General features: G+C 41.3%; 1 protein-coding gene across 1 annotated transcript in view; it reads right to left on the bottom strand.

The window, feature by feature from the left end:
- The window catches only part of LOC104930731 (double-stranded RNA-specific editase 1), a 33,757-nt gene extending 17,398 nt beyond the window's left edge, over nt 1-16,359 (bottom strand). Inside the window, exon 1 of the mRNA XM_010745601.3 lies at nt 16,052-16,359. Within this exon, the coding sequence (XP_010743903.1) occupies nt 16,052-16,151 (100 nt within the window). The 5' untranslated portion in view covers nt 16,152-16,359. The remainder of the gene's footprint in view (nt 1-16,051) is intronic.
- Nucleotides 16,360-16,567: the final 208 nt, after the last annotated feature.

Here is a 16,567-nt window from a genome sequence, read left to right on the forward strand (position 1 = left end):
ATCACCAGCTTATTCTCCCCTTCAGCTAGCCCCCCTCCACCTCCGCCCTGCCCTAAGCTACTGCTGTCAGACAGAGGTACTCGTCTCTGCGGCTGATAAGAGACACTGAGCTGCCATTATTTCTTCCAGTCTAATCAGGAAACTGTCACTCAGTGTGCCATTCCTGGACATAAATAAACAAACTGAGGCCGGCAGAAATGACTAGATAATTATTGTCGATTTACGGAGATGGTGGTGGAGCGGGTTTCATTTCTCTGGTCTGGTTATGTTGAGATCTGACTGGTCAAACACTTTTTAGAGTTCTCATCTGTAGTGGACGGGATAGACCGATGTTCACACTTTTTCATATTTTAGCAGGAAAATTGACTTTGCTACTTCACTGTGTGAGCAAACAGACATTAACTTAAACAGAGTGGGGAAGCTAAATGAATTATTAGAAGCCAAAAGAGATTTAACGCTGATTGGTGCCAAAGAAATGATGACTTCAAACATATTTTCAATATTAATTGATGGTGCCAGACAGAAACATGTTAATCTTTACTCGTAGAATCCTCGTCACTGGTTGACAGTGTGACAAATAATTCAGTAATAACTGAATCCAGAGATTTGAGGAATGTGTCCAGTTCAATCATTTTGATCTTCAGAAGAGGATTTAAGCCAAACAATGACAGCGAATCAAACAAGACGTGCTTTTAGACCATCCATTAACATGGACGAGCATGACAAGTGGAACACACACACACACACACACACACACACATACACACACATAAAACTTTAAACAAGAGAACAATAATGTCCTCGTCTAAAAGTAGATGGAACACATGCAGTCCTGTTTCAGCACCATGGACAGTTCCACAAGCAGAGGAGTCGACTGTGTTCCGTGCTTGTTTTTGATCCATGATGTCTTGCCATTAGGGATGTAACGATGCATCGTGACACGATTAAAAATCGGTACAAATTTGTGACGACTCGCATCGGTTGACAGAAAAAATGAATCGCGATTCTTGGCGAATGGGAACCCGCACAGCGCGTGCTCTCACTGGTATATTTGGTCTGTCCTGCACGCGACCTCAAACCCCACCGGGAGTGTTTCAGACTTTGTTTACTTGCTCAGATTTGGACATTTTCCTGGTGTTTTCCTTCTAAACATGCTTCTGCATGTGTAAATATGTTACATAGTTAGTTAGTTTCTCTTTTGTCTGTTTTTACGACCGGCAGTTTCCACAGGGTATTTTATTTTGAAAATCCACCGGATTCTCTTTGCTTTTTCTGTGTCTGGCTCTTGCCCGCTCGAGGTGCTCTGTGGAAATTGACGCATGCTGCTCGCAAGTTTTAATGTTTTTATTTCATTGTTATGTACAAAACTTACCAGCCACATTGGCTGGTGATCAAAAAAGTTAATTTAGAGCCCTGGTTACGCCCCCTCGTGAGCGAAAACTGTACATCACACCAGTTAACAGCAGTTTACTGTGAGATTGTTTCTAAAGAAAGGAGATATTTGTCATGTGTTTTGTTGTTTAAGATGTAAGTTGCACTTTTTATAAGAGAACACAAACTGTTTAAGAGTTTCTGTAAAGAAAGACTTTTTTTCTGTAAAGAAAGATTTTTTTCCTACAAATAAAAAGTATAATAAATATAATAAATATAATATTTTTATTTGGTCATAATTTGTCTGTAGCTCATTTTGATTTTAAAAAATCGTGGAAAAAAAAAAATCGTGACTCGAATCGAGTCATGAGTTGAAGTGTACATCCCTACTTGCCATATAAGGTAGACAGTGACCCGCCCTATCTTCCTGTGCCTTGAACCATGTTCTAGGCTAAATAACAGAAATACCTCTCTGTATGATGCAATAGAGGGATTGTTGTATGATACTTCCATTAAGTTGGACACTTGTGAAAATCCAGATCTACAAAGAGTTGCCAAAAACAGCAGACATCGAGATATCCTGACTTTTCGGCACTAGTATAGGCCAGGCACCAAAAACACTGGATCCTACGTTTACCGTGACAAAGCTCCTCTATAGTGACACCGGTAACCATGACTGTAATGTCTCTGAAGGTCCTCAGTCATTCGAGTCATACTTATTTGAGAAGAGTTGAATCTAACAGATTGTCATTTAATTCACGGTGACTCGCCATCCACGCTGGAGCTCAGGCGACCTTAATGACTTGGACGTCAACAAACAATGGCCTAGTTAACGATCACACCGAGGCTAAATGCCTGAGTCAGTCAGTCAGAACTCAAGAAACCTCTTGGATGAGAGGTCTACCAAGTCCAGTATCCTAACTCTTCTCCAAGACATGACTGTAAACTAACTTTAATGAGTGGAGAGCCCCTTTTACAAAATCAGTAATATTACTTTCACTGTACGCAGACTTAAATCTTGAACTTGAACATTGAAGTCTCAGGTTCCTTCATTCTTTAAGAACAACACTGAGTTGCTTAAACCCATTAGCTAAGTTCACGGTGAAGAAAGTTTTGTACTTTTTATTTCTGCAATATGTAATGTGAGTTGAGTCTGTTTCATTAAATCCTGTTTTAAATCCTAGGTTGTTCTTTGTCTCTGTAGGAAGTCCATCCACAGGAGTTGTTGGTCGACGCTGTTTGCTCTACTCAGTCACAAGTGCGAGGACCTCAATTAGACCCAACAAAATGACTAATCAGCTTTCCCCTGGAAGAAGAACAGAGGCAAACTCCAAGCCAATGGGATTGACAGGAAAGGCTTCATACTCGGTCTGTATAATCACTCCTCTGTGGGCTGATATGGCCTCCTGCCCCGCTGCCACTCAGCTGTGCGACTCCAAACATTAGAAATGACAATGTTATCAGGCTCCTCTGGCTCTATTGTGTGAGTCGGGTGGAAGGAGAATAGGGCTTAGGTTGCCTTTCTCAAGATAATGCAAGAAGAAAATTAACTCAGAGGAAGTAAAATGTCAACAAATGTAGTTATCAGGGAGGGTTGTCACTGAAACAGAAACTTTTGAGGCTTTGAAAATTGTATTATGCTCGTTCAAATAGCTTGTTTACCTCATTATTTACTGTCTGAGTCATAATTTACAGTGACTTGTTGTGCATTTTCTACAGGATCTGATTTATCTGTTGCAGACAGTGTTTTACATGCACTGTTTCATACATGCATACATATGGAACATTACTTGCTGAGCAGTAATGCTAAGCGCCATCAAGAAATTGGAAAGAAAATGAGATTGTGGAGGATAAACGGCCGGCAGGAATGGAAAGTGGCATGTATATTAAAGGAATCCGTGGCCTTCCATCCATGTCGCACGGAGAACACGCTTTTGAGACAAGCAGGACAAAATAAATAAAAATCTATTTACGCCGCCGACTTCCACGCTCCGACACAGTCCCGCCTCAGATCATGCATCACAGCACAGCAACCACAACAGCCCTGAGAGCTGAACGCATATACACAGCGAGCGGAGAACAAGGTTAGGAGCTGGCACGGAGAATCAGCTATGATACAGAATAAACTGGAATTATTAACCCTTTAAAAAACACTTTTTCCAACTATCCTGCACAGGCTCATAGAGCCTATCACAGTTAATGTCACTGAAGAAACGTAACATAAAGTCTACCCATGTCACTGTTTGTGCTTTTGTCTCTACTGTTCTACGCCTGCTTTGAGGGCTCAGCTCAGGAGGTGACAGTCAAACCAGGATCCTGGTACTTTGAGAGCTTGGACGGCAGAACTGTCAGTCATGATTGGGCAAGCAAATGTGTTGTCACATAACAAACGAAAACGTGAAAAGGTACAAAATGGTGCCGCCATTTTGGGGCCACTGACTGGCTTGTTCTGGGTCTAGCAGTGCTACAGATTCTCTGTCCTTATGTGTTGTATCTTGTTATGTTTGACATTTGATATGCCTTTTTAAGGACTGGTAATTCTAAAAACAGAAGGAAAAACCTTGTACTAAAGCCTCATGATGTTCTCAAAGTTCCAGTAATGAGAAACCACAGTTGAGACATTATTAAGTTCCTGCAGTGGAAGCTAACTAACACCTAACCTGTACGTTTTGGGAAGAAAACCCTGCAGACATGGAGAAGACGGCTCTGTGACTCCTTCAAGAGTCTAGAGGAAACAATGTAATTTGGTACTAATTAGGGAAATTAGAGACGGAATTCAATTGATACACTTCAAGTTAATTATTAGTTCATTTATTGCTCGCAGAGCCACAGATAATTATACTCAGAGCACAGCAGGTCAGCGGAACATGAAGAAACGTAAAATCTGTCTGCAGGTAAGCATTGAACACACACTATATGTACAGCAGAATGACGTTTCCAATATTAAAGAAGCATGAATGAATATTAATTTGTGTTAAATAGAGCTTTAATGTTCAGGAAATCCCCATTTAACTGATCATTAGTACTACATTACACAGCTAACATCTGGGAAATAATTAAGAAATTACAGAAATGAAATGTTGATGATGTGAATGAGGTTGTCTCATGAATTAAGAATACGAATCTTAACAGACAATTTTGCAACTTTTCTAGTCTAATTTCTAGTTTTTTTATTCCATCATATATATCAGGTCCAACAGGACAAGAACCATGACCAGTTGGATCTGCTACACTGAGCATTGATTGATCTTCTTCAAATCCACAATTCGATCTGACTTCTGATTTTAAGGTCACAATTCCATTTAAAAAAAATTTTCAGCACTGACATCTCCACCATTGTTATGACTATTGACTGTCTTAATTTGGATCGATAGATCATTGTTTTTATAGCCTGACAACTGTGATTTACATCTTCGAATTCTTCTTTGTAAAGATAAGTGCTTTTTTGGAATGTACCACACGAAAGTCATAAGGGTCAAGTTTTAAATTTCCAATTTTCCAGTAAATACTGTGACACCACTGAGTGAGTGCAGTGTTATTATTACAGATGAACTGATGGTCAAAACTACAAAAATGAGGCCAATGTTGTAATAAATGAGAAAATCTGTCCCTGTACGAGGATTTTTATGGTGTACTGAAATGAATGGAAATCAATGTGAAAACTGATGTGAGGCTTTGGAACATGATTCCTTGTTAATCGCCTAAAACAAAATCAATGGGTCTCATTATCTGAGTAGTGGTTCTACCTTCTGTCATGGTGGTGTTGCTTCTGGAGGGGGGAAGAAATTTAAATAATTCACACCATACATTCGTAGACATGCCAGAAACAGGACTGCAGGGGCATTAGCCTATGTCAGCCTCTCATGCAGCTCCCAGGAAGCCCCGTGAACAAGAACAGAGAATCTGGACACCAGCCATCAGTGGTAACTAGCGACTGAGCCGACAGTGATAAATGGATTTTTGGAGCCTTTTTTCTGGTGCTTGAGGCGAGTTACAATCATAGCCGGAGAGGGGGAAAACAACTGCAAACAGCTGTCAGAGCAGTCTTTTAGCGGCCTAATGCAGATGGATCGATGCTGAGGAGAAGCAGACAGCGAGGAGAGAGAAACCAGTGGCCTCAAACATGTGACGCACACACATATATATATATATATATATAAAAAAAACAAATAAAAGTTTCTTGAATGTTGCCGGCAGCGCTGCGCTTTTCTCACACGCAAACTCCATTTTCTCCCCATGAAATGACATTTTGAGACGTGCAGAAATTGTACCCTGACGGACCGCGGTGTGACATATTGATAGGCCGGGGAGAGGTGATGAGATGGTGGATGAGAGGACGGAGAGGAGAAACCTGGAAACACTGGAGGGACGTTTCATAGAGGTACACCAGGTAGAGAGTTTTTTTTTTTTTTTTTTTTTTTTTTAAAAAATTTAAAAATAATTGGGTTAAAAACAGCTAACAGGCCATCATTTAGTAAGAGGATCTACAGTTTGGTGTTGTACCAGAATGTAAATGTAATTTAACTTTAAAACCGTGACATTTTGACTGTGAACAAGACTATCACAAAATGAAGACGTCTCTGTAAAGTTTGCTCAGTTCATGGAGATAATTGGCTGACCTTTTCAGCCTGGAAGGTACAAACAGAAAGCTTATTAACGTGCACCTCCCTGGAAGTTTCTGTTTTAAATTCACTTAACTTTTCACAGGCTCGTGGAGCTGGATGGAAATGTGACATTTGCAGCGCATTACAGGAAAAAAAAAAAAAAATCACAACAGAAATCCGCCTAATGTAACTGCAAAAACATTGTATCCAATCAGCGCGAGGAAATAAATTAATGAGGCGGCAGGCGGCTCGCAAAAGCGCACAGCTGTAGATCATTTTCAGCCTCAGCGGGAACAAGAAATGTTTCATCTTGTTAACAATGCGGAAACGTTCAAGAGATACTGGGATCAATACACAATCACTGTTTCCAACCAAGAGGGCTGTGAAGTGAAGCTAATGTGGAAGTGCTAAAAAGTTCCTCCTGCAGTTCCTCAAACGTCCACATGAGGCTGGCTCCAGAAGTGAGTCAGTCTCCATAAGTCCCCATGTTTCACAGCAGAAATAAACATGTTTACAGCCTGGTACAAAAAACAGTTTTGGTCTCTGTAGCTAATTTCCTCGAGTGTGAATTTATATACAACTCACCTGTTCAGATTATATTAAGGCTTAAAGTTATGCAGGATTAAGAGCGTGGATGCTTTGATTGACAGGTGGGTGATGTTAGCTTCAGTAACAGATCTGCGTGGAGCCATGAGGACATGCCTAATCGGTCATGTGACTACAACCTTTTTGAAAAAATGATTTTCCAAGTACATAAACATTTTTGTCGTTCAACTGTTGCTGTTTACATCAAACTTTTCTAATGTGATACATCAAAATAGTTATTCTATACCTTGTTTTTGAGTGATCATGGTGATTAATAACAAACAACAAAAACTGTGTCAATTCTGCTTTGATTTCGATATCCAAATTCGAAATAAAATTTCGATTGATTTGGGATATAAAGTCGATATTGTGACACCGTGAGTCCACAGTAAACGTGTCCACTGAAGCGCCATTCATTGAATAGCAGGGTGTCACCATGACATGGCACATGTATGTTCACCAGACTTATGGTATACGCTGCAACATAAGGATCGTTTAATGGCAATCAAGGTGTCAATAGTTATCATTCACCATGAGACAGGACTTACATTTATAGCTATGTTTCGATATGTTTGGACGGCCATCAGAAGTTATCTCGAGTCATTAAAATGGTTGTAATACATCAGTGTAGACAGGGGACAGGTCCCCTGAGGAACATAGCAGAGTTGTGAGTGTGATGCTCACAGTAACTCCAGGTATCCAGTGTTAATGTAGCCGTGTAGCCGTGTTGCAGCAGCACTGCTGAACTAAAGACACTAAATTCCTCACCGCTTCCCAAGGACACTCACTGACTTTTAGCCATCTCTCTAACATTTTCACAGGGACTCTGTGAAATCTTTATGACGGCTTTAATTTGCTGTGTGGCCCTGGAACTAGCTGGAGGGGCCGGGGCGAATGCTGTATCAATTCCACACGCTAATGCGACTCACTTAACCAACAGGGCTTCAATGCAGACCACCACACAGCCGCCGCCCCCTCCTTCCCCTCCCTTTCCCAGAGACATTTGTGCTGCTGACAGCAAACTATTCAAACTGCTGTAGTGCCCTCTCCACTGGGGGCCAAGGAGAAGTGCCAGCCTTCCTGAAGGTAAAGCAATTAAGTCGATTATCTACTTCCACACTGCAGAGGAGACACAGAGAGAGAGAAAGCTTTGATAGCGCATTGTAAATGAAGCCTCGGGGGCCCGTCGACCACAGGAGACACTTATGAAATAAAGCTGATGTATTCAAGTCAAGGTCATCTGAGGTGGAGATGCTGCAGATCACCTGGAACTCTTCAGTGGAGGATGGAGCTAGGTGTATTTCAGTGATACAAACAGTAGACATTTGGACTGATGGTGTACTGAGTTGGGGTGGGGGTTGAGAATCAGCACTTGTACTTGTAACTGGTATCCGTGCCTGACTGCTGAGTACTGATAAGTTCCTGGACAAACAATACATTATTTATGTAACGTTACATGAATTCAGTTTAATTAAATTTGAGTTCAAAATGAGGACGGTAATCTGGTCTGACCGGCTGAGTGTAAAGAGCTGCCAGGGCAAAACTTTCTGAAGTGCTGGGTCACTTTACTAACGCTGACAAATGACTCTAAATGAGAATTCTATTTACTGTCAGTTTACATTATCATAAAGTATTTATAAAAAATCTAATTATAAACTCAGTTACATGATCATTCTTAACACGGATTTTAGTTGGGTTCTTTCAGTTCCCTACAATAATCACAGAGACTGTGACTTCCAGACATTCAAAAAACATCACAGAAATTTGTATTTGTTGCGTCTCTTCTCCTCTGACATTACGTCAATAGAACCCAGCTCTGGTTCTGGCACACCACCAGCTCTGTTCCCCATCACCATTCACCCAATTACAAGTCAGCGTAGCATCAACATGATTTAATTCTGATTCTGTTAATTTATGAGAGAAAGGTTACAAAATGTTGTTTGAAGAAATCAGAGAGCTAATAGAAAATCCTATTTCAGCACGTCACACACACTGATTTAGCCCCACTAGTCTTTTAACCAGTTTAGTATTATGGCTTCCCCAGTCTGTCACACTGACCTAATCACAATCAGGGCAAACAGGGTATACCAATATTTTGTTCATGTTGTGGATTAGATTCTAGTTCATTTAATCTAGACTCTGCCTTACTACCAAAATGCTGATATACTACGGTTTCTCGAATTTTTTTGCAGCATTTTGTTACAGGAAGATATTTTCAACCTCAGGGCTCTCTGGGTTTTTTTTTTTCTATTTTGTGCAACTTTTCCAGTTTATTCCCCCTCCAACCTCCTGGCACACACTATCATTTTCATTTAACGCTAACACAGGTAGCCCTGGGCCTCCTGGGCCTGAAAATTGCTGCTGACTACATGCTTGTGAAAGCTCTGCTTGTTGTGGTGGCCAACTGGGACACGGCAGCACGCATGCTGAGGAACCAGTAGAGCAACTATATTTTCCCGTGGGAGTACATCTACTTATAGTGGTAATGTTACAACTCCAGTTTGGAAAATGGAAAAAAAGGGTTCCAGCCTTAATGTTCCAGAGATTCTGTTCAACTGAGAAGTCAACTGCCTATAGTGTTTTCTGATTTACTTTGGTTAAACCTACTTGATTATGAAACAGCAATAAAGGACGCACTCATTCCTGCATTGGCTGGACCTTGGTACTGGAGCAGGACGTGCTTCCAAAGGGTTGAGTTCTTCCCTGAGAGGTTTTTTTTTTTTTTTAAGATTATTTGTTTGGCCTTTTATGATAGGACAGCTGAATAGACAGGAAGCAGAGAGAGGGGGAGTGACACGAAGTAATGCGGGCCAGCTGCAGTGAGGACTATAGCCTCCACACACGGGGCGGCCGCTTAACCCACTACGCTACCGACCGCCCCTCCCTGAGAGGTTTTGTAGTGCTATAACAATTTATTTCTACTTTCACCTGCACCTCAACAGAGACAACAGTCATAGTTTGGACGACCACAAGTGGACGCTGGTGGTTGTTTTAAGTCTAAAAGTGACAGAGCTCGGCCAGCAGTTCTTGTTGGTTCTAACGGGGCTTGTGAGGTGATTTTGGTGTAGAAGCCACAGTAGGAATTGCAAGTCACATGATGCCCACTGACTTAAAAAGACCTTATAGACTATAATTGCAAAGACAAAACAATAGATAAATGCATCAAATACAGTCCGACTAATTCTGGAATTTTGAGGATGATACCCTAATCCTAGATCTGAACAGTAAATCATATAAACAACCCTTAAATTTGGCTTGGGGGTGGACAAACTACGTAATGGAAAGACCAGAAACCATAAATGTAATATTATGTTTCAAGGTTCCTCATGAGGTTGAAAAACATCTTCTTTTCAGCCTGTGAGAAACCTTGAAACATAATAATAGATTTACGGCTTCTGGTCTGCCGTGGACACACTGAAACTCAGTTTCCATCAATCTTCTCATCTGACTTCAGGTTAAGATAATTTTTGCATTCCTTCTCCATAAAAAACATTGTGTAGACTTCCAGATGTTGAGAATTGAAGGTACGAGATGAAAGGTTTGGAAAGTTCAGAGAAATGTAAAAACACAGCTGATATGAAACACATGTGAGATTAAACTTTTCATGTTCAGTACCAATGATAAAAAAAAAAGATCTAACGTGATCCGTGGTGACAGGTTTTGACTTTGCTTGAGCTCAGTCATTTTCAGTTTCTTTTTTTTTATGTTTCAGAAGGTCGCCATGAGCGATCCCAGGTTCCCCCTCGCACTCGCTGACCCTCCTCCACCCCATTCTCTCTGCATCACTGGTCCCGCCGTGCACAACAGATGGCTATCACTGTTCTCTTCACCCCAGTCAAGGCCGGGCCAGGTCCTCTGCTATCTCCCAGAGAGAGAGAGAGAGGGGAGGACGGGAAGCTCAGGGCTGATGTTGAATTTCACACCCCACGGCCTCAGGATTAGCGAGACCAGGAGCTGATGGACAGGCAGGTGGAGGTGGAGGGTGGAAGGTCGGCACTGTCTACTGACGCCTGAACAAGCCGGGTATGTCCGCATGCTTCAGAGTCACTGCCCAATGCTGTGAGCTGTGATCAACTCTGACAGTTAGCACATTAATGAATAATCTTTTTTTATTTTTTCTAAGTTCCTCAAAGGCGGACGCGGTTCAGAGAGCTTTGTCATCGCTGATTCATGGAGCAGATCAAATGCAGCTTGATCCAAAGATATGCCGCATATTTTAAGTACATTTAAAGGCCTTCATGTGACTTGGCAGTTGCTGGAGGCAGATTTGACTGCTGGTTTCACACGAATCCTCTGACACCACACAAATCCAACTTCTTTGCTCAGATCACTGATTTAAAAACAATAAATATGTGGGGTACTGATTTTAGAACGTGCTGTTAACAGAACGTGCTGTTAACAGCTGATGATGTTTGTCTGGGGAAAATAGTTATATGCTGCTGACAGACACATTAGCCTCAACTGAATTCAACCCTCCAGACCCCATAACGCTACAGAATGCCTGTTCTATATTTTGTGTATTAAAACAGGCAAAATAAACTTTGTATTGTAGATAATTGAAGTTGTCATCAATACCCGGAACTGGAAATGTACATCATAATGAGATCTGTGATTTTTTTCCCGCAGGTTTTCTTCCCCACAAGTTTTTAGAATTTTATGGATTCTGTAAAATTCTCTTGTGAGAGAGATCCTGATCTCCCAATGCATTGCGGGAAGTGACAAAGACAATGTAAAAGTTTTTCATTTATAATCACATTACATCCTGACCCAACTGTTTTCCTGGGGGGAGTGCATCGAAGAGTCGGTAGGGAAGATTGGCCCAGGTCATGCTGTATAAATTAGTCCGTTTATTTCCAAAGACACTACCTACAAGCTCTAAAGACTCTGTGAGTTCAAGTTTTTTCCTTGAAACATGTCACATAATCACCGTCAGTAGACACTGCCAGAGATGGACACTGTTTTCCGGAAGGAAGTGCGCCGAAGAGTCGGTAGGGACAAACTCGGTCTAAAAAGCTGCAAGTGCCACATATTTGATATCAAATGAAAGAGGAATTGTGTTTTTTGGAAAATAAAAACTTGTAATTGTCATTTTCCAAAGGTAGAGTTTGTCCAGCTCTCATGTAGGAGCCATCAGAGGGAACCGGTGTTCATTCATTATTTCCTGTTGACATCTGACATGAGGATTTAACTTGGGTAAATATGACTCATCTTTTATTAGCAGATGGGATCTGTGACGGCTCGTCTGATTTTGTTTGATAAAACGAGCGTATTTAAAATACAAATCTCACCTTTAATCTGGCTTTTAATTAAAAGTCAATATTAGTCAAACCTGATCCACGAGCCTGCCCTTCACGCCGCGATGCTGCCTCCTTCCTCTACCTGTCTGATGGGGCATTTTGATGGACAGTGTGGGTGGAGGAGGTGTATGTGTTTGTGTGTGTGTGTGTCAGAGCTCCCAGTGGAGATCACAACCCTGAGCCTGTGGCTTTCAGAGGAGAGTCTGGGTTATCAGCAGAGCTTCAGGCCAAACCCCCGGCTGCAGGGCAGAGGGAGGGAAGGAAGGGAGGGAGGTGGTAAAGGGAGGTGTGAGGGAAAGGGGGGAGGCTGTATCAACTCCTCCACATCACAGAGCGGCGGCTGTTTGCCAGACAGAGATCTGCGGCTGCGGTTTTGGGCCGACAGACACATCCCTTAGCGGCGGCATGGCGTACACGCCTCACAGAGCACATCGGCTTATACCTCGTCTGAAATTCACTTTTGCTCCCAGTAGATTAAACTCACACTTCAGTTCATCTCACAACACCCCGCTTAGCAGGGACACGGAAATGATGGGCTTCTTACTCGCCCCGCATGCAAAGTATGTACAACGGCTTCCATTTTTTTCTTTTCACACATTAATACTGTTTACCACGCTCTCCATGAATAACAGTTAGGCTAAATTGAATATTCCCGAGCGGGATAAAAAAAGATGAAAAAGTGCAGAGCACCTGCTGCTCTGGCTTTTTGTGGCAATAGCTGAAATTTGAATTAATGCAAGGATTAAGTGCACTTGAGGTTTTTTTTTTTTTTTTTTGCAGCCATGAAAATATTAGCAGACGTTTGCAATCATGGAGGGAGCCAACGAAGCAGGATGGAACAGAAAATGAGTTGAGCGGAGCTGAAGTGCTCGGGACGGAGGCTCCCGGGGACACTACAACAAAGACTAAACACATACGTGACACACAGTTAGGACGACAACGTGTGTTATGACTGATACAAGCAACAGAGAGGCAGTGTGTGTGTTTCACTTTCATACAATGTTGGTGTATCAGTGTTCATGTTCAACATTCTGAGTTAACAACTTTTAGATACAAATGTCCATTTAAATCCATTTGAATACTATAGTAACTGAAGTAACTAAGCACATTTACTTAGTTACTACCATTGTACTCAAGTGCTGTACTTAAGTACAATCTTGAGGTTTCCATTTTCTGCGATGTCAGCTTCATTTCAGAGGGAAGATTTTATATAAATATTCAACTTTTTACCCCACTACACTTATTTAACAGCTTTAACAAGTTACTTTACTCTATAGAATATAATAATAAATTCCATCAATAAGACTCTGCCAGGAGGGAAACTTTTTATTTAAAATGATTAAATGTACTGAATATTAAATTTAACTCCCTGGTTGAAGCCGCAGCATAACAATGGACTGTATGGTCTTTATCATGTAGAAAAAATCACAGTGAGATAGATACAGTTGAAATTGGACAGGGTTTGTTGAAAGATGGTCAACATTAACAGTATTTTTTCTTCATCATTGAAATTTTTAGATGTACTTTTATTCTTACTGTAGTACACTTGATACTACGTGAATTTCTACCAATGCTACGTTTTGCTTATTCTATATGTTTTATGTATTATTGTCATTTTACATGTGTGTTCAATAACAATCTACAAATGAATAATTATGATCCATTCTGATCATACTTTTGATACCGTGAGTACTTTTTGATCTTTTGTACTGACATAGTGATCATCGAATATTTGATGCGAAATCTGTTTTGAGTGATCTCTTCTTCTCTTTCTACAGTACGCTAGCATACTACATGACAGCATCATAGGAAACCATCAAAGGAAAGCTATGATGCAGGTTATGTTTGATTCATTTTTAGGCTAAATGTAAAGTGTGCAGCTGAATGATAGAAGAGAACTTTTATAGACCTTTGTCACAGCAGCCGTTTAGGTCAGGGTAGTGTGGTACCAATGATACTAACGAAGGTTGGATAGACATTCATATATAATTTCATAAATGAAAACATTGCACCAGATTGTGCCTTAACTTAATGTGATCGTTGCCAATCATGTTGGCTAAAAGTGGTCAAAGACAAGACATGAAGGCTCTAATGAACTGTGGCAGGGATGTATTTCTGTCCGAGAACGGCCTCTCAGCTACATTTCACGTTTAGTCGGAGAATTATGTTCAAGGGTCAACTAGTACTCGACAGCTCATCACAGATACAGAGCATCGTATAGTCAGAAATATAGTCAGAACCATAGGACGATGAGGAGTGGGTTTCTAAAGTATGTACAGATTTCGAGCACGCTGTGAGTTGATCTCTAGCACTTGGCTGAAGTATGTTAGACCAAAAAACATTCCCAGGGTGCACTGCAGTTTTCAGACCTGTGTATGGTGCCTTTGTTTTTAGGAAGTTAGAAGCAGAAATGTCACTGTGATCATCAACATTTGTACATATATAATCTTATTTGTAAGTTTTTGTATTGTTTCTGTGACCTGTCCATGGTGGACTCGCCCAGTGTCAGCTGGGATTTGCTGCAGCTAGGGTTGAAAAATGCTGGGAAAGTTGGAAACTTTCCATGGGAATTCACAGGAATAAACCATAAATTTCCAAAATTAAACGTTGACCCTTAACAGGGAACTTAAATATAGTTGGTGAAAATATATTTTAGCTTAATCTTTACTAAAACAACCAGATTTCATGCAGGTCCACTTGAATATCTGCTATTCCTCAATCACACGTACATAGCACACTGCTTACTGCAGGGCTATTGAGGCCACGCCCTCTACCTGCACAGGTGATTTCTGTACCTGGACCACACTTTAGAGCCCAGAGCACACAGAGACTATTGAAGACACACATTTGAGCTGGTGGACTACATAATATTGTTCAATAAAATAATTCAAACTTGATAAAGTTCTACTTACAAATAAATCTGTTAAATGTTTTTTAATTGTTTTATTTTGCATGTCTGCTTATGACAAAACTAAATGTTTAGATTTATGTTTGGATATGATACAGTTTTTTTAAATTACCCAAAATTTACAGTTAATTCCCATCAATTTCCATAATTCCCATGGATTTTCCGATTTGGAATATTTACCAAATTCCCCAACTTAACTTCCCATGGAACATTTCTGGAAATATATTTACCAGAAATGTAGCACCCCTTTGCAACCTCAGCTGCAGCCCCCCCACAACCCTGATAAGGATAAGTGGTCATGGAAAACAGATGTTATATCAGTATATAGATATTTTGAAGGTTTCTAATTAAAAACAGGTAAATCGAGTGATACTGATAACACTGTCTATAATAATTCAACAAAACTTAAATGCACAATAGCAGTCGTGGACATTAAGAAACTTCACTCTGACTGATGTTCACAGGAAGAGGAAAAGAGCGGCGCTTTACATAAAACTACAAACAGATGAGGAACCATCACCCCAAAAACTGCACACAGACGTGCACGGTGCACGACTATACTGTCATTTTAATTAATTATTCATTTACCTTCTCATGATTTTAGATTCTTCAACTGCTCCTTGTTGCTATAGTCCATTAAAATATCACATTTTCATGAAGGAGGCTAAAATATTGATGCGCTCTTATGCTTCAGAATGAGAATTATTTTAATGTTTCGATGACAGATTTGATTCTTTAAGTAATCAAGACGTTTTATAATATCAAGAAACAATGAACAAAATCTTATCATGACATTGTTTTCCATGTTTTAGAGTTCTAAAAGCATAAACACTGCACTGAGTTTTGATTAAAACACGTTCATCACCACAATAATACAACATCACTCACATTCAAATGATTACTGCGTGCTCATTTCATGACAAAGCGTGTTCACAAGTGCTCATAGAACCGATTCTGACATTAAAGTCGATGCTCACAGAAACATAACTACAGAAAACACAGTGAGATGGAAGATTAGAACGAGTTAAACTTCAACCTCAGACTCATCTGAGTGTTCTAACCAGCACATGTATGCACGGCAGACAACAAGCAGCTCTCAAACAGGCCAATCAGTCTGAGAGTCACCCTGGGGGAGTCATCTGACCTTCCCATGATGACAATAAAACAGCACTGTCCATGCAGCAGAACTAACACAGCCCCCTGCCCCAGAACTCACTACGCCGTCTGTCTCCTAACGCTCAGACAGACGGCAGGGCAGCAGGTGCAGGGTGAGTACGGAGGAATACCTTTGCGCTCGCAGCGTTTCTTCCTCCTCCTCTTGAACCTGCGGCGGATCAGGCAGTAGTAAGCCGCCGTGGTGTGAGAGCTGTCCAGCAGCAGAGCCATGGCTCGGGGCTCGGGGCGCGGGGCTCACGGGCAGATCTGTCTCTTTCAGCCTTTACCCTGCAGGCTCTGATGTGTTCCTAAGGCTAAGTACAGACACAGAGTGCGCCTATACAACTTTGGACAGAGGAGGGAGGGAGGGAGAGGGAGGCAGGGAGGGGGAGGCAGTCTACCATGAAGCAGGCAGAGCTGTTGGCACATTGACTCGCTGTGGTAAATGGCTGTCAGATAAATGGGCTGGGATGTTTCCTGGTCTCCTGCGCCTCCCCCCTCTCCCTCTCTCTTTCCTCTCCCACCCCCTCCTCCGCCGCCCGTCCACACTCTGGGCTCTTGGCAAGCGCTCTTGAAAAAACACCAAAAAGTGCTTTTTGAATATGCATCTGACTCTAGACGAGACAAGTGCTCTTCTCCGAGTGGCT

The sequence above is a fragment of the Larimichthys crocea genome, chromosome VIII (genome assembly GCF_000972845.2).
Source record: "Larimichthys crocea isolate SSNF chromosome VIII, L_crocea_2.0, whole genome shotgun sequence".
Classification (NCBI taxonomy): domain Eukaryota; kingdom Metazoa; phylum Chordata; class Actinopteri; family Sciaenidae; genus Larimichthys; species Larimichthys crocea.